This window comes from Oncorhynchus clarkii, chromosome 23 (assembly GCF_045791955.1).
Source record: "Oncorhynchus clarkii lewisi isolate Uvic-CL-2024 chromosome 23, UVic_Ocla_1.0, whole genome shotgun sequence".
Lineage (NCBI taxonomy): Eukaryota > Metazoa > Chordata > Actinopteri > Salmoniformes > Salmonidae > Oncorhynchus > Oncorhynchus clarkii.
The window spans coordinates 32,750,830-32,770,359 of NC_092169.1; the positions used below are offsets into that span (position 1 = coordinate 32,750,830).

General features: G+C 42.6%; 1 protein-coding gene across 1 annotated transcript in view; it reads right to left on the reverse strand.

Annotated features, from left to right (window-relative positions):
- Positions 1–395: 395 nt before the first annotated feature.
- The window catches only part of LOC139381794 (pre-mRNA splicing regulator USH1G-like), a 30,022-nt gene continuing 10,887 nt past the window's right edge, over positions 396–19,530 (reverse strand). Inside the window, exons 2-5 of the mRNA XM_071125559.1 lie at positions 18,269–18,494; positions 1,737–1,967; positions 1,376–1,537; positions 396–1,118 (exon numbers count right to left, since the gene is read on the reverse strand). Coding sequence (XP_070981660.1) covers positions 396–1,118; positions 1,376–1,537; positions 1,737–1,967; positions 18,269–18,494 — 1,342 coding nt within the window. The remainder of the gene's footprint in view (positions 1,119–1,375; positions 1,538–1,736; positions 1,968–18,268; positions 18,495–19,530) is intronic.

Sequence of the window (19,530 nt, forward strand, 5' to 3'; positions counted from 1 at the left end):
GTGGGATGTAGTTTAGGCTTGCCTGGTGGCATCGCTAATAGACCAATAAGAAAGAGAGTTCTAAACCTCTCTGCCAATTAGCTAGTTTTCAGACTTCCTCTTCCCACTCCCAGACAGTCCCAACAAAATTCTTGCTTGAGAAATTGCTCTTGCTAAATAGCTATTTGTTTTCTTTTTGACCATTTGATTGAAAACAATCACAGTAAGGTACTTAATTTTTTAACCTGAAATTATTTTATATTGAGATTTTAAAAAAGGCATTAGGCCTTTAAAGAATCTACTGTACAGACCTTCAAAGCTCAGTGTTCTTGATTCCCTCTATTGTTTGAGGCATGTGTAGGCTATCAAAGTAAGGTGCTTTGCCTGTCATAGAATTCATGAAGTAATACTGACCTTCAGAGATCAGTGTCCTCGATGCCCTCTGGTTCCTCCAGGGTGTCCAACCGTCTCTTACAGGCCTCTAGTAGCTTCTTCCTGGGTCCCAGGGGGATGTGTATGGAGGTCAGGTCCTGGTCCGAGCAGAGCAGTAGGGCCTCCAGGTCGATTTTCTCCTTCCTGAAGATGGGCATGAACTCCCCCAGGCCCTGGGAGGCCAGGAAGGTCTCCAGTGGGCCGTTTTTAGGCTCCAGCTCCTCGTCCAGGCCCACATCAGCCTCCTCCCAGGGCAGCTCCTGTAGGTGCCTCTCCTGGAGGCTCAGGGCACTGCCGATGCTGCCTATCTCTATTGCATCGTCCAGGCTGGGCTGGCGACGTGGGAGGTGGCCACGGAGACGAACGTTAGGGGCCCGGCCTACGGGTTCACTGCCAGCCACAAAACCCTTGTCCCGGGCTCCGATCCCGAAGAGACCGCCGGATACGTAGTTCCGTCGGAACACCATGGTTCCGAGACCTGGCCGGGTGAACAAAGAGTCGCGGCCTGAGTCGGCGCTGATCTCAGAGTAGGCTGTCTCGTGAAGGCCCGGGTCGCTTATGGAACGGGAAATGTGGGAGATGGTGTCCACATGGTCGTCATCATAATCGTCATGGTCATCGTCATGGTAATCGTGGTTGTTGCCGTGGTGAGGGAACATGTCCCGGATGTTGAGACGCGAGCGATCCTTGGAGTTGGCATAGGTGCCCTGTTGAAGGAACATTAATGAATAGGAACCCATTTTATTTTTTCTATTTCACCTTTATTTAACCAGGTAAGCTAGTTGAGAACAATTTTAATGGCGCGAACCCAGGTTTCCTCACTAAGCCTGTGGAAAATGTAATGGTTTCTCCCATTTAATGTTTGGGAGCATAGAGTGTTTATTTTTCTAAATTGTATTTTCCGTTAGTCAGAACCTCACCAACTGCTTTGGGTGTTATGTCTCTACCTAGCTACTTCTTTTACCTGCTTGAGGAACATGACGTCCTGGCCAAGCTGAAGGCCAGACAGCGAGCGTACACTTTTCCTCCCATCCTCGTAGATCTTGAAGGTGCCGTCCACCTGTTTCTTCTTCTCTAGCTTCTTCTTAATCTTGGTCCTACCCTTGGCTGTGGAGTGAAGAGTGGCCTATAGAGAGAGAGGATTGCACAGATCATTTACAAAATGTAAAGCAAGACATTTGAATAATGCTGACACTTCCAGAGCTTACTCAGGAACGAAAAACAATATCAAATAATTTACTCAAACTGCCGTTGACTATCAAAATAATAGGAAATGCATTAATGAGAAATTGACAGTGAAGTAGCAAGGAATAAATGCTTTTGACCTGTGAGTATGGCATATTGGAAGTGAGAGTGTTGAACTGAGGAAGTTTGCGGTTTAGCGTGCTGCTGCTGTTATAACTAGTGAAGCTCATGGCATCTGAGTTATCCGACGCTACACTCTCCTTCAAGAACTTCCTCTCCATCCGCTGGTGGTGTTTCTGCTGCATCTTCACACAGTCCTTTATCCTCCTCTCCGCCATACGGAATGCTCTGTCTTTCAGCTTGCTCACCAGCTTATAGGAAAGGTAGATTTATTTATTCACAATTTAAAATTCCACAAATACCACCATAGCAGTTTGCATGCAAATTGACTACAATTTAAAAAACTATTTAAATATAATTTATTTTTTAACAACCTACTGATTCAAAATATGCATTTAGTAGTCTCAATAAAGATGGAATAGGACTCTTCCTGCATATGTTCCTTCACAGCTAATTCTCCAGTGTTAAAAATGAACAATGTTAAATCAACACTGAAAGTGTTGAGTCTGTGGATCCATATAGACCCCGTAAGAGTGTTTCACACTGCTTAGTGTAAAGCCTTATTCAAATACTTCCCAGAGTGCATTGCCTTTCAAGTAAATTGTAAGGTTACTTACTACCCATGACTGTATTTGTTAGTGACAGAGAGATGACTGTTGCATTCATCTACCTTTAGTCCTATGGACTTCACCAGGTGAGATCCTAAGCTAATATGTTAATGTAATTTTTAAAAATTCTATAACACAATACCATAAGTGTTTCATAAGGCCTTATTTTGAGGACCTAGTTTTTGCCTAAAACAGGGGAATGAAACTCATAGCATCACTTTCAACAAAAACCACACCCTTTAATATCATATTTCCCAGCATTCTCTTTTGCAGGTATATTTTTTGAATTGTTTTTTGAATGTCTATGTTTGTGCATGTACCAATGTACCAATTGATTGATTGGTTAATTAATTAATTGATCGTATGCTACTCAAATATAAATTACCCAGAAAATAATCTAAACTAATCCAATATGTTACGTGGATTTATTTTACCCGTTACTGAAACAGTTGTTCCAGTTTATATGGTTTAGGTAGTCTCATAGCTTAGTCTATAAAACAGAGTGTGTGACAAGAAGGGAATGACATACAGTTGAAGTCAGAAGTTTACATACACCTTTACCTTCAATATATCCACTTAATTTTCCTCTCATGATGCCATCTATTTTGTGAAGTGCACCAGTCCCTCCTGCAGCAACCACCCACACAACATGAGGCTGCCACCCCCATGCTTCACGGTTGGGATGGTGTTCTTTGGCTTGCAAGCATCCCCTTTTTTCTCCAAACATAATGGTCATTATGACGAACAGTTCTATTTTTGTTTCATCAGACCAGAGGACATTTCTCCAAAGAGTACGATCTTTGTCCCCATGTGCAGTTGCAGAAGCCTAACTCCAAAACGTTCTGGGACACTGTAAATTAGATTGAGAAGAAGAGCACCTCCTCCCAGCTGCCCACTGCACTGAGGCTAGTTAATACTGTCACCACCGATAAATCCACAATAATCAAGAATTTCAATAAGCATTTCTCTATGGCTGGCCATGCTTCCCTCCTGGCTACCCCAACCCCGGCCAACAGCTCTGCACCCCCCGCAGCTACTTGCCCAAGCCTCCCCAGCTTCTCCTTCACCCAAATCCAGATAGCTGATGTTCTGAAAGAGCTGCAAAACCTGGACCCGTACTAATCTGCTGGGCTAGACAATCTGGACCCTCTCTTTGTAAAATTATCTGCTGCCATTGTTGCAAAACCTATTACTAGTCTGTTCAACATCTTTCATATCGTCCGAGATTCCTAAAGATTGGAAAGCTGCCGTGGTCATCCCCCTCTTCAAATGGGGTGACACTCTAGACCCAATTTGTTACAGACCTATATCCATCCTGCCCTGCCTTACCAAAGTCTTTGAAAGACAAGTTAACAAGCAGATCACTGACCAGTTTGAATCCCACCGTACCTTCTCTGCTGTGCAATCCGGTTTCCGAGCTGGTCACGGGTGCACCTTAGCCACGCTCAAGGTACTAAACAATATCATAACCACAAACAATAAAAGACAGTACTGTGCAGCCGTCTTCATCCACCTGGCCAAGGCTTTCGACTATGTCAATCACCACATTCTTATCGTCAGACTCAACAGTCTTGGTTTCTCAAATGACTGGTTCACCAACTACTTCTCAGATAAAGTTCAGTGTGTGAAATCGGAGGGCCTGTGGTCTGGACCTCTGGCAGTCTCTATGGGGGTACCACAGGGTTCAATTCTCGGGCCGACCCTTTTCTCTGTATATATCAATGATGTCGCTCTTGCTGCGGGTGATTTCTTGATCCAACTCTTTGCAGACGACACCATTCTGTACACATCTTGCCCTTCTTTGGACACCGTGTTAACAAACCTCCAAACGAGCTTCAATGCCATACAACACTCTTTCTGTGGCCTCCAACTGCTCTTAAAATAGTAAAACTAAACGCATGCTCTTCAACCGACTACTGCACGCACCCGCCCGCCCGACTAGCATCACTACTCTGGACGATTCTGACTTAGAATATGCGGACAACTACAAATACCTAGGCAAGTTCTCCCACTTAAAAAGATGAGGCCTGTAATTTTCATCATAGGTACACTTCAACTATGACAGACAAAATGAGAAAAAAAATCCAGAAAATCACATTGTAGGATTTTTAATGAATTTATTTGCAAATTATTGTGGAAAATAAGTATTTGGTCAATAACAAAAGTTTATCTCAATTCCCTTTGTTGGCAATGACAGAGGTCAAACGTTTTCTATAAGTCTTCACAAGGTTTTCACACACTGTTGCTGGTATTTTGGCCCCTTCCTCCATCCATCTCCTCTAGAGCAGTGATGTTTTGGGGCTGTTGCTGGGCAACACAGACTTTCAACTCCCTCCAAAGATTTTCTATGGGGTTGAGATCTGGAGACTGGCTAGGCCACTCCAGGACCTTGAAATGCTTCTTACGAAGCCACTCCTTCGTTGCCCGGGCGGTGTGTTTGGGATCATTGTCATGCTGAAAGACCCAGCCACGTTTCATCGTCAATGCCCTTGCTGATGGAAGGAGGTTTTCACTCAAAATCTCACGATACATGGCCCCATTCATTCTTTCCTTTACACGGATCAGTCGTCCTGGTCCATTTGCAGAAAAACAGCCCCAAAGAATGATGTTTCCACCCCCATGCTTCACAGTAGGTATGGTGTCCTTTGGATGCAACTCAGAATTCTTTGTCCTCCAAACACGACGAGTTGAGTTTTTACCAAAACGTTCTATTTTGGTTTCATCTGACCATATGACATTCTCCCAATCTTCTTCTGGATCATCCAAATGCTATCTAGCAAACTTCAGACGGGCCTGGACATGTACTGTCTTAAGCAGGGGGACATGTCTGGCACTGCAGGATTTGATTCCCTGGCGGCGTAGTGTGTTACTTTGGTCCCAGCTCTCTGCAGGTCATTCACTAGGTCCCCCCGTGTGGTTCTGGGATTTTTGCTCATCGTTCTTGTGATCATTTTGACCCCACGGGGTGAGATCTTGCGTGGAGCCCCAGATCGAGGGAGATTATCAGTGGTCTTGTATGTCTTCCATTTCCTAATAATTGCTCCCACGGTTGATTTCTTCAAACCAAGCTGCTTACCTATTGCAGATTCAGTCTTCCCAGCCTGGTGCAGGTCTACAATTTTGTTTCTGGTGTCCTTTGACAGCTCTTTGGTCTTGGCCATAGTGGAGTTTGGAGTGTGACTGTTTGAGGTTGTGGACAGGTGTCTTTTATACTGATAACAAGTTCAAACAGGTGCCATTAATACAGGTAACGAGTGGAGGACAGTGGAGCCTCTTAAAGAAGAAGTTATAGGTCTGTGAGAGCCAGAAATCTTGCTTGTTTGTAGGTGACCAAATACTTATTTTCCACCATAATTTGCAAATAAATTCATTAAAAATCCTATAATGTGATTTTCCTGATTTTTTTTTTTCTCATTTTGTCTGTCATGGTTGAAGTGTACCTATGATGAAAATTACAGGCCTCTCTCATCTTTTTAAGTGGAAGAACTTGCACAATTGGTGGCTGACTAAATACTTTTTTGCCCCACTGTATATGGAGTGGGGGATTGCATAAGGCTTCTGGAAGATCTGATGAAGGAGAGGATGGTGGACATGAAAAAAAAAAGGAGGGAAGTGGAATATGTTGTGAGTGAATATGGAATGGAGAATAACACAGAACTTTTGGAAGGGCTACAGTAGGAAATTGAACGTGACAAGAGTGAGGTTGAATTAAATGCGGTGGCAGGTACAGTGATGACCGCCGAGAAGGACCTGAGTGTAGAGGGAAGGGGTGTGGTGAGGAAGGTTGGCATCAAGTGCAAAAAGAGTTACGCGCTCCAGTAGCTCAGAGATGGAACCCGACGAGAGTGACGACCGGCGAGTTTGGACATGATAATGAAACATCTGGTCCAGTAGGAGTGATTTTTTTGGAGAAAGTGGACCCTTGCCTTTTGGCGGATCCATTTGTGGTTTCAGGGTGAGTGAGAAAGGAGTTGGGTGAAGTTGAATCAGTGAAGCTAACCTGTCATGGAATTGTGATATTTGTTTGTGTTTCTTTTGATCAGAGGGAGCAGGCGCTCCATGTCGCACGACTTAGGTCAATATTTGTTTCTTGCTTTGCTCTTAAGAACAGGGCACCATTGAAAATAGTGATTTTTGGGGTAGGGTTAAGTATGGAGAATTGAAGTTGAAGATTTCCTGATATTTGTGGCGCCCGCCGTTTGGTGTGTCGCAGACTTGGTGGTGAAACAGAGGAGTCACTGCCATTCCTTTTTATATATATATTTTATTTTAGCATTTTCCAATTAAGAACATTCAAAACAAACGTGAAAAAATATTAGACAACAATAGGATAAAGTGACAGTAACAGACAAGCGTAACAAAACCCCCCCAAAAATGATAATTATATATACAAACATACAATAAATAAGTCATAATAAAGAGTAAAATAATAATAATAATGAAACATTGGATCATATAAGCTACATACTATACATTACATGTGAAACATTATATAAGGGTTATATAGAGATTCAATCAATGTGGAGAGATTCTCCATATAGTCAATAAAAGGTTGCCAAATTCTGTAAAATGTCTTTAACTTATTCCTCAAGCAGTAAGTGATTTTCTCTAGTGGGATACAACTATTAACTTCTGATAGCCACATTGCAACTGGCAGGGAGGAATCCAATTTCCATTTCAAGGCAATACATTTCTTGGCAATCACTAGCAATATTTATGTTAGCTTTATAGTATGGCTTTGCCTAAGATTGGTGTTAGTAAAGTTACCCAGTAGACGGACCTCCGGATCTAAAGGGAATGCAACCCCGTGAATTGAGGATATGGTATCGCATATCCCCTGCCAGAAACCGTGTAGTTTTGAACACTGCCAAGTGGAATGGAGGAGTGTTCCTTCATCTGAGCCACATCTAAAACATAGGGAGGAGATATCAGAGTTGAACATGTGCAGTAGACGGGGTGATATAGAGCTGATGGAGGAAATTAAACTGGATCAGTCTGTATCTGGAGTTCAATGTGGATGTAACACCATCCCTGCATAGGTCACTCCATAGACCCTCATCAAGATCAATACCCAGATCTTTTCCCGATCTAAGTCGGGGTTTATCTAGCCCAGGCAGTGTTAGTCCTGACATAAGAGCATCGAAAACACAGGAAATGGTCTTGAACAGTGGTTGGTCTGAGTAGTAGAGTTGTTCAATAGGTGACATCTTAGGTAGGTTCCATTGTCGCTTGAGAGTCACCCTAATAACGTTTCGTAGTTGTAGGTAGCTAAAGAAGTCCCTGTTAGGCAAGTGGTATTTCTGTTTCAGCTGACCAAAAGACATAAGAACTCCCTCCTCATAACAATGTTCCAGAAGAGTGGTACCCTTATCAGACCATGGTCTAAAGTTACTACTGGAAAAACATAGGGATCAATCTATTGTTCCATAAAGGGTTTTTAGGGGAAAGGAATCCCCCTCGTCTGAACAGCTCATGCATTTTGCACCATGACAGGACAGAATGTAGAATTAAAGGGTTGTCTGTGATGGTTTTTATAGATTTTCTGTCCCAGTGTCATCATTTACCTCAAGCTTTTCAATGTTCAAACATGAGGGAGAGGGACCATTGTCAAACCTCTGAGCCAGAAACCTCGACTGTGCAGCCCAGTAGTACATTCTAAAATTGGGGAGGTTTAAGCCCCCTTGACCGTAATGAAGGGTCAGTTTATCCAGGCTAACCCTAGGGGTTTTGCCGTGCCAGATAAACCGTCTGGTCAGCTTGTCGAGAGAGGAAAAAAATGCTGCGGGAACAGGGATAGGGAGAGATTGAAACAAATATAGAAATCTGGGCAGGACATTCATTTTAATTACATCGATTCTACCCAGTAGTGCGAGGTGAGTCCATCCATTTACAAAGGTCACCCTCCACCTTTTGCAACAAACTGGCCAGATTGAGTTTATAGAGGCTGTTCAGATTACCATCCACCATTATGCCCAAATATGTGAAGCCCATAGGCAACCATCTAAAAGGAAACTTGTGCTTGATGGTATGATGGTCAAAGACAGACAACGGTAAGATTTCGCTTTTATCAAAATTGACCTTATATCCAGAGAAAGAACTATAACACTGTAGTAGGACATGCAAGTGAGAGAGGGAGTGTTCCGGGTTGGTTAGAAATAAGATAAGGTCGTCCGCAAAGAGTGATAATTTATGGGTGTTACGGATACAGGTATCCTGTGTGTGTGTATGTATCCTGTGTTGTTTTCTCTCCTTCTCCCCTCACAGGTGAAAATCATCACTCCCCAATCAGTCAACAATCAATCATCAATCAGAAGACACACCTCCTCCTATTTCCTACCCTATCACAGTTCATTTCTCTTGGTTTAAAAACCCCATCAGTTGTTTGCTCTGGAGCTCAATCTCTTTGTAAATTCCATGTTTGTAGAGCTGTGTTTCACTCTCTCTTTGTGTATTAACCTCTCTTTTGTTTGAGCACCTCCATAGCACTTTGTCATCCCCTGTGAGTATTGTTTTTGGTTATGGTGTTTGTTTGATTGCTGGTGGGAAAAGGGGAAACCAAGACAAGTCGCCCATGGGCATACACTACCCGTAGGTAAACTTTGTTAAATACACTAGTTAGAACTGGGCGGACCACCCACTGTATTTTTGGTTAGTTAGTTAGCTGTTGTTAAAGTAGGCTAGTCTAGCTTAGGGGTGTTTTTGAATACTTATTGTTTCTTTCCTTGGGTCCAGCTCAGCCCCTTTTCCTGCTCCCCCCATTACCGTGTGTTTATAAATAAACCTTGAGTTTGACGGTAGATTTCAGTTGTCCTGGTTATTTCGTTCACACTTTTGCTTTGTCACAATTATAATTTGCATGAGTTATGTTACGGGTCTCATTACCATCCCCCCTAGACTGTCGGGCCAAAAGGGATTCGTAACAATGGGTATGGGGGCCCACCTCAAAGCCATGTATGTCAGGGCACGTTCTAATAGCTTCAGCCAACAGTGCTTTCGCTGATGGTGAGGGCAAAGAGGTGGGGGCTAATTGGGCAACCGTGTCTGTTCCCCATATAGAGAGGGAAAGAGGAGGAAGTAATCCCATTGGTAGCAATCCTAGCTTTAGGAGATTTGTAGAGTGATTTTACAGTGCCTTGCGAAAGTATTCGGCCCCCTTGAACTTTGCGACCTTTTGCCACATTTCAGGCTTCAAACATAAAGATATAAAACTGTATTTTTTTGTGAAGAATCAACAACAAGTGGGACACAATCATGAAGTGGAACAACATTTATTGGATATTTCAAACTTTTAACAAATCAAAAACTGAAAAATTGGGCGTGCAAAATTATTCAGCCCCCTTAAGTTAATACTTTGTAGCGCCACCTTTTGCTGCGATTACAGCTGTAAGTCGCTTGGGGTATGTCTCTATCAGTTTTGCACATCGAGAGACTGACATTTTTTCCCATTCCTCCTTGCAAAACAGCTCGAGCTCAGTGAGGTTGGATGGAGAGCATTTGAACAGCAGTTTTCAGTTCTTTCCACAGATTCTCGATTGGATTCAGGTCTGGACTTTGACTTGGCCATTCTAACACCTGGATATGTTTATTTTTGAACCATTCCATTGTAGATGTTGCTTTATGTTTTGGATCATTGTCTTGTTGGAAGACAAATCTCCGTCCCATTCTCAGGTCTTTTGCAGACTCCATCAGGTTTTCCAGAATGGTCCTGTATTTGGCTCCATCCATCTTCCCATCAATTTTAACCATCTTCCCTGTCCCTGCTGAAGAAAAGCAGGCCCAAACCATGATGCTGCCACCACCATGTTTGACAGTGGGGATGGTGTGTTCAGCTGTGTTGCTTTTACGCCAAACATAACGTTTTGCATTGTTGCCAAAAAGTTCAATTTTGGTTTCATCTGACCAGAGCACCTTCTTCCACATGTTTGGTGTGTCTCCCAGGTGGCTTGTGGCAAACTTTAAACATCACTTTTTATGGATATCTTTAAGAAATGGCTTTCTTCTTGCCACTCTTCCATAAAGGCCAGATTTGTGCAATATACGACTGATTGTTGTCCTATGGACAGAGTCTCCCACCTCAGCTGTAGATCTCTGCAGTTCATCCAGAGTGATCATGGGCCTCTTGGCTGCATCTCTGATCAGTCTTCTCCTTGTGTGAGCTGAAAGTTTAGAGGGACGGCCAGGTCTTGGTAGATTTGCAGTGGTCTGATACTCCTTCCATTTCAATATTATCGCTTGCACAGTGCTCCTTGGGATGTTTAAAGCTTGGAAAATCTTTTTGTATCCAAATCCGGCTTTAAACTTCTTCACAACAGTATCTCGGACCTGCCTGGTGTGTTCCTTGTTCTTCATGATGCTCTCTGCGCTTTTAACGGACCTCTGAGACTATCACAGTGCAGGTGCATTTATACGGAGACTTGATTACACACAGGTGGATTGTATTTATCATCATTAGTCATTTAGGTCAACATTGGATCATTCAGAGATCCTCACTGAACTTCTGGAGAGAGTTTGCTGCACTGAAAGTAAAGGGGCTGAATAATTTTGCACGCCCAATTTCAGTTTTTGATTTGTTAAAAAAGTTTGAAATATCCAATAAATGTCGTTCCACTTCATGATTGTGTCCCACTTGTTGATTCTTCACAAAAAAATACAGTTTTATATCTTTATGTTTGAAGCCTGAAATGTGGCAAAAGGTCGCAAAGTTCAAGGGGGCCGAATACTTTCGCAAGGCACTGTATCAAATTTACAAACACGATACCTAAATCATACTTTTCCAAGACACGAAAGAGGTACGGCCATTCAACCCTATCAAAGGCCTTTTCAGCATCGAGGGAGACTGCGACACTAGGTATTTTGTTTTTGTTAGCAAGATGAATTATATCGAAGAACCTTCTGAGATTATTGGAGGACAATCTATTAATTAGGAAGCCAGTCTGATCTGGGTTGACCAACAGGGGAAGACATGACTTCAGTCTCTTAGCATCTTGGTGACCAGTTTACAATCTGTGTTAAGGAGAGATATTGGTCTATATGAGGCGCACTTTAGCGGGTTTTTCCCTTTCTTGTGGATTACAGTAATCACTGCTTGAGAGAGAGAGACTCTGGAAAGCAGTTGTCTTCCCTGGCTTTTTTAAGTACATCCATAAGGCAGGGGACCAACAGCTCCCTAAATTCTTTATAGAACTCTGAAGGGAAGCCATCCTCCTCAGGAGATTTATTAGAAGGTAAGGATTTAATATCCTCCAACAATTCAGGAACTGAAAAGCGTTCACTCAGGCGCTCTCTGTCTTCCTCTGACAGGCATAGGAGGTTGAGAGAGGAGAGAAAGGAGTCGATCTCTGATAAATCATCGCTTGAATGGGAAGTGTAGAGGTATTTCAGTAGGGTCATTAGTAAGAGTTTCTATAGCATTAATTGTCCTCTTACTTTCCTCTGCTTTCAGTTGCCATGCCAATACTTTGTGAGCTTTCTCTAAAAGCTCGTAATAACGCTGTTTTGATTTAGTCATGGCCCTTTCAGCTTTGTGTTCAGAATATTATATTTCAGTTTTTTATTTACCAAAAGCCTGTATAGATCTTTAGTCGGGCCTCTTTGGTAGGTTTTCTCTAGCTCAGAGATTTCAGATTCAAGGGCACTCAGTACCGCACCGTGTTTTCTCTTCAGCCCTTTAGTATAGGAAATTATCTGTCCCCAAAGATAGGCTTTCAATGTGTCCCAAAGAATGAAGCTGTCAGGAGCGGAGGGTTTGTTTGTCAAAGTAAAAATATTGATCTGCTCTTTGATGAATGCACAAAATTCAGGTTGCTTTAGGAGTGTAGAATTTAGTCTCCAACTATATGCTCCATTTACCTTGGTAGGAATGGAGATTGATAATACCAGAGGAGAATGGTCACTAAGCAATCTGAGGAGATACTCGATATCTAACACTCTATGAAACAGTTGGGTCGATAGTAAAACGTTATCTATGCGCGTGTGTCTTGTTTCAACTTTGGTTTGAAAACAGAAGTGACCTATGTGTCTCTTTAGGAAGGAAACAACAATAAACATAGAAAAAAAAATATTATAATAATCCCACCCACACCGATTGTCAGACTAAAACAACAATCCCAACAATCAAACATGAATACACTTGTAGAGATACGTTGCTGCTCGGTTTCCATCTTGCTCTTACTAGCTAAACCTTGGCGTAAACTAAAACCTGCAAGCTCTCTAAGTTGAAAACAAACGTTGTGAATAGACATTTATGGCTGAATATTTACTGCCCTCGGTAAGGGCTGCTTGAGTCTCTTTTCTGAAGAGAAACATAAATGGGGGGGAAAGCAGTGGGCCTAAGCCCACTTATTTGCTTCGCCCAGTGGATATTGACTAAACCAAAATATACTCTCCTGTAAATGTAATAGAACTCACCCCGGGAAAAAAAACGGTTAGTTGAAAATGTACAAATCAATTATAGCGACCGGATAGCGGGGTAAAAGGATCCAAATTCCAAGAAGATATCAGCAGTTCAGTCCGGATAAGAGAACAAACAAACTGCATCTTATCCCCCAGAGAGACCGCCCTGGTTCAGACGCGGTTCAGTTATTTGAGAAAAGTGAACACTTTGTTGAAGAGATGGCTTCGGCCGATGTACTGAACTTTCATCCGCGCAGGGTGGATGAGGTAGCCGGTGATGTTCCTCTTCAGTGCTTTGGCGGCAGGTCTGAACTGCTTGTGACGTCTGGCGAGATCCGCGCTCATATCCGGGAAAAGGCTGACCCTCTTGCCATCGATGGTGATGTCCCCTTTGGCTCTTGCGAGTTGGAGGAACCTGATCAGGACGGCCCGAGGGGGCTCATCTGGCCGGGGTTTCGGGCACTGATGTTCTGTGGGTGCGTTCGATTACCAGCGGCTTGGTGAGATTGATTATGCCTAGGACATCTGTGATCCAATGAGTGAAGAAACGGACCGGGTCACGGCCCTCGCTGTCCTCTTTCAATCCCACCACACGGATATTACTACGTCTGCTCTGGTTCTCCATCTGGTCTACCTTGTTTTTCAGGTAGGCTTTGTCCTGCTGCAGTTGTATCAGAACCTGGTCATGTCGAGCGACGGTATCTTCAACTGTGCTAATGTGCAACTCAGCCTCAGTCGTTCTCAAGGAGATCATTCATGGAGGATTTCAGGTCGTCAATGGAAAAATGGAGTTCAGTTTATTTCTTGTCAATTTTCATAGAAAGACCTTTGTTACCATCATGAATTTCCCGGAGGAGAGCAGCCAGCATGTCGGCAGGCTCGCAAGAGGCTGAGAGCAACAGTCTGGAACTGTCGTCTGAGTTATGAGGGCTAATGCTAATCTTGCTAGCTGTAGTGTTATCGTTATCTTGGGAATCAACGTTTTGGTCGTCCTTCTTGCTTCTCAGTCGGAGGTCCATGGCTCTTTGGGACGGTAAGTACTTGACAATTTATCAGCCGATGTTAGAATATTGTTTCAATGTTGTTATTTAGGTAATAATAGAAGAACTTCGAAGAGCTCGGTTTGTCAACGTCTGCTCAGCTCCGCGGCATCATGTGCTCCCTACTGTTATTCCTTTTGAGTCAGAATCTCCACCCTACAAAGTCATGTTAGGATATATCAGTTATCCTGTTAGAGCTTTTGTGCGAAATCTACTGCGTTGTTTCACGTGCAACATTTTTGTTTATGTTTTATTTATTTCACCTTTATTTAACCAGGTAGGCTAGTTGAGAACAAGTTCTCATTTACAACTGCGACCTGGCCAAGATAAAGCATAGCAGTGTGAACAGACAGCAACACAGAGTTACGCATGGAGTAAACAATAAACAAGTCATTCATGAAAAAAAGAGTCTATACACATTGTGCGCAAAAGGCATGAGGAGGTAGGCGAATAATTACAATTTAGCAGGTTAACACTGGAGTGATAAATGATCAGATGGTCATGTGCAGGTAGAGATACTGGTGTGCAAAAGAGCAGAAAAGTAAATAAATAAAAACAGTATGGGGATGAGGTAGGTAAATTGCGTGGGCTATTTACCGATGGACTGTACAGCTGCAGTGAACGGTTAGCTGCTCAGATAGCAGATGTTTAAAGTTGGTGAAGGAGATAAGTCTCCAACTTCAACGATTTTTGCCATTCGTTCCAGTCACAGGCAGCAGAGAACTTAAAGGAAAGGTGGCCAAATGAGGTGTAGGCTTTAGGGATGATCAGTGAGATACACCTGCTGGAGCGCTTGCTATGGGTGGGTGTTGCCATCGTGACCAGTGAACTGAGAAGGCGGACCTTTACCTAGCATGGACTTGTGGATGACCTGGAGCCAGTGGGTCTGGCGACGAATATGTAGCGAGGGCCGGCCGACTAGAGTATACAGGTCGCAGTGGTGGGTGGTATAAGGTGCTTTAGTAACAAAGCGGATGGCACCGTGATAAACTGCATCCAGTTTGCTGAGTAGAGTATTGGAAGCCATTTTGTAGATGACCGCCGAAGTTGAGGATCGGTAGGATAGTCAGTTTTACTAGGGTAAGTTTGGTGGCGTGAGTGAAGGAGGCTTTGTTTTGAAATAGAAAGCCGATTCTAGATTTGATTTTGGATTGGAGATGTTTTGATATGAGTCTGGAAGGAGAGTTTATAGTCTAGCCAGACACCTAGGTACTTATAGATGTCCACATATTCTAGGTCGGAACCATCCAGGGTGGTGATGCTAGTCGGGCGTGCGGGTGCAGGCAGCGAATGGTTGAAAAGCATGCATTTGTTTTTACTACCGTTTAAGAGCAGTTGGAGGCCACGGAAAGAGTGTTGTATGGCATTGAAGCTCGTTTGGTCATTCATGGTCATGTTGCATTAAATCAAATTGTATTAGTCAGATGTTCCGAATACAACCTTACAGTGAAATGCTTACTTATAAGCCCTTAACCAACAATGCAGTTTAAAGAAAAATAAGTGTTAAGTAAAAAATAGATAAATAAAAATAATTAAAGAGCAGCAGTAAAATAACAGTAGCAAGGCTATATACAGAGGGCAGCGGTACAGAGTCAATGTGCTGGGGCACAGGATAGTTGAGGTAATATGTACATGTAAGTAGAGTTAAAGTGACTATGCATAGATAATAAACAGAGTAGCAGCAGCGTAAAAAGAGGGGGGGGGGAGCAATGCAAATACTCTGGGTAGCCATTTGATTAGCTGTTCAGGAGTCTTATGGCTTGGGGGTAGAAGCAGTGTGTAGGAGGGAGATTCCTAGATGTGGGAAGTGTGTAGGAGGACAAGGACAGAGAATTGTGTAGTTTTGGTGGATACAGTTGTGTGTGTTACCTGTAGGTGTGCCCATGTTGCTGGCAATCTGAAGTGTCCGGTGCAAGAGATGCAGGTTGAAATGGCCACAGTCAGAGTAGTGCATAAAGTGACGTATGCTGAGACAAAAGTAGAGGATGGTTCTGAGAGAATCCCTGTGAGTAGACCGAGGCCTATGAGTGATTTATGCTTCAGTAAGGTTGGCTTCTTAGCGTACATCGCAATGGTTATCAACTGTACCGCAGAGATGGAACGTAAATCACAGAAAGTAGATGTGGTGGCAGCAGATTAAAGTTTTTTAAATATACCCACATTGGCTGTATTCCAATAGGAATTACACATGACCTTGCAGGCCAGATGTGGCCTGTAAACCATGAGTTTCAGGCCATTGTATTAAACTCAGCAAAAAATATTTACATTTGTTCCTAAAGTGGTACAAACACTTGTCACTGTAGTGGTACCCTGTAAGGTCATCCTGTTTACCTTCCGTTATAAGTGCATACTTGTACCCCAGTTCATACACCAGGCCTGGAAGTAAGTTTCCCAAAACCGAAAAAGGATTTCAGATTTCCTGCTTTCATTTCCAGAAAAAGCCCCCCAAAAAATGTGCAACCTTGCCTGTAAATCACATTATGTTGGTTTTCAAAGTGATGTGTAATTTCTATTGGAATAAGACAGAGTTAGGATGTCCAACAGTTGGAATGTTTTATTGACCTTCAACCTTCATGCAGAATGACTACCAAGGGTAGGGTTATGATGAGACAACCTAAACATTTAAACTGGAGCAAAAAATCTAACTAACATTGAATTAGTTAAAAAAAGATGTATTATTTATCTTTGTGTAGCATAAGATTAATCAATGTATATGAACAAACATAGATAATGAAAGAAACCATTTTTCTAAAAATCTACCTGCAATAGAACATGCTGTGAAATATGATAATGATGAGTGTGGTTTGATTCAAAGTGATGGTATGAGTTTCAGGTCCCTCTATTAGGGTAAAACTAGGCCCTCAAAATAAGGTCTTATGAAATGCTGAACGTATGGTATTATGGTATCTCTCCACCAGCTTCATGAGGTAGTCACCTGGAATGCTTTTCAATTAACAATTATGTCTTGTTAAAGTTCATTTGTGGAATTCCTTTCCTCCTTAATGTGTTTAAGCCAGTCAGTTGTGTTGTGACAAGGTAGGGGTGGTATACAGAAGATAGCCCTATTTGGTAAAAGACCAAGTCCATATTATGCCAAAAACAGCTCAATTAAGCAAAGAGAAACGACAGTCCATCATTACTTTAAGACATGCAGGTCAGTCAATGGGGAAAATGTCAAGAACTTTGAACGTTTCTTCAAGTGCAGTAGCAAAAACCATCAAGCACTATGATGAAACTGGCTCTCATGAGGACCGCCACAGGAAAGGAAGACCCAGAGTTACCTCTGCTGCAGAGGATAAGTTCATTAAAAAGTTACCAGCATCAGAAATTACAGCCCAAATAAATGCTTCACAGAGTTCAAGTAACAGACACATCTCAACATCAACTGTTCAGAGGAGAATGTGTGAATCAGGCATTCATGGTCAAATTGCTGCAAATAAACCACTACTAAAGGACACCAATAAGAAGAGACTTGCTTGGGCCAAGAAACACGAGCAATGGACATTAGATCGGTGTAAATCTGTCCTTTGGGCTGAGTCCAAATTTTAGATTTTTGGTTTTGAGACGCAGGGTAGGTGAACAGATGATCTCCACAAGTGTGGTTCCCACCGTGATGTATGGAGGAGGAGATATGATGGTGTTGAGGTGCTTTGCTGGTGACACTGTCCATGATTTATTTAGAATTCAAGGCACACTTAGCCAGCATGGCTACCACAGCATTCTTCAGTGATATGTCATCCTATCTGGTTTGCGCTTAGTGGGACTATCATTTGTTTTTCAACAGGACAATGACCCAACACACATCCAGGCTGTGTAAGGGCTATTTGACCAAGATGGAGAGTGATGGAGTGCTGCATCAGATGACCTGGCCTCCACAATCATCCAACCTCAACCCAATTGAGATGGTTTGGGATGAGTTGGACCGCAGAGTGAAGGAAAAGCAGCCAACAACTGCTCAGCATATGTGGGAACTCCTTCAAGACTGTTGGAAAAGCCTTCCAGGTGAAGCTGGATGTAAGAATGCCAAGATTGTGCAAAGCTGCCATCAAGGCAAAGGGTGACTACTTTGAAGAATCTAAAATGTAAATATATATATATATTTGTTTAACACTTTTTTTGGTTACTACATTATTCCATATGTGTTATTTCATAGTTTTGACATCTTCACTATTATTCTATAATGTAGAATATAGTACAAAATAAAGAAAAACCCTTGAATGCATAAGTAAGTGTGTGTGTGTGCGTATATTTATTTTAGGATCTCACTTGGTGAAGTCCACAGTACCGAGAATGGATGAATGCAACAACTATGTCTCTGTCACTAACAAATACAGTCATGGGTGGTAATGCTACAACTTACTGGAAAGGCAACACACTCTGGGAAATATTTGAATAAGGCTTTACACTAAGCAGTGTCTTAATTTAACATTGTTCGGTGTCTATATGGATCCATAGACTCAACACTTTCTGTGTTCTTTAGTTATTTTTTGACACTGAAGAATTTGCTGTCACCTTGGGGTTGAGGGCCGACTGCTTGGCGGCGATGGAGTCCAGGTACCGGACACAGTCCATGTGGCTCTTGGTGGCGGCCATGTCGAGGGGCGTGTGGTAGTCATTGTCCAGGCACCACACGTTGGCTCCGAACGACACCAGGAAGGATAGGCAGTTGTGATGGCCGTTGGCGGCGGCCAGGTGGAGCGGAGTGTTCCCCCAGATATCACACTTGTCCTGGTCACCTCTGAGAGAGGGAAAAGGAACAGAGGGATTAAGAGCATATGTTACAGAGTACACAATAAAACATACATAGGCCTTTTACTCCTACTGCAGCATCGGCCATCAATAACAGCTGTCAACAGAATAAGTACTCAAATTATTGCATGTTTATGGAGAACATTTAATTCTACGAATAGGTGTAACCTAATTCCAGGAAAAGGGGCCATAGTGTATGTACACACTTATGGGTTTGCACAGAGTTATATTTCACTTCCGGCTTTGCGGGTCAGGGTCCCTCCCCTTCCTGTGTTCCCCCCGTTGTGGTGTGATCAATAATTGACTGGGTGCAGGTAAAACATTAGTGGTGTTACCATGTATTATTCAACACATGGGCCGAGAGTCTTTTTTTCTCACAGACACCCAGAGAAGCTGTGACTACACAGAGCCACAAGGTCAACACCTGTGCCATGTCCAGATGCCAAACGTTGTCGAACGTGATTCCTTATTCTACATGCCAGCGAGGCATGTTTGTTTTACATAGCATACAGTGACTTCGGAAAGTAATCAGATCCCTTGACTTTTTTCACATTTACAGCCCTACTCTAAAAAAATACATTTTTATTTGATTTAACTAGGCAAGTCTGTTAACAACAAATTCTTATTTACAATGACGGCTTACCAAAAGGCAAAAGGCCTCCTGCGGGGACAGGGGCTGGGATAATTTGTTTTTATTTATTTAATATATAAACTCAGCAAAAAAAGAAATGTAACTTCTTCAAGATCCTGTCTTTCAAAGATAATTAGTAAAAATCCAAATAACTTCACAGATCTTCATTGTAAAGTGTCACATGCATGACGCTGGAGAGATGAAGCAGGTACGGGGAGTCAAACATTTAATATAGAACAGACATGGAAGGAGACAGAAACAGCATCAGCAAACGAGTAATACAGACAAAAAAACAATTAATGCAGGGAACAGAGCAAGGGAACTGACAAATATAGTGGAGGAAATAAACAGGTGATGACTGAGTCCAGGTGAGTCCAGTATCGCTGATGGGTGT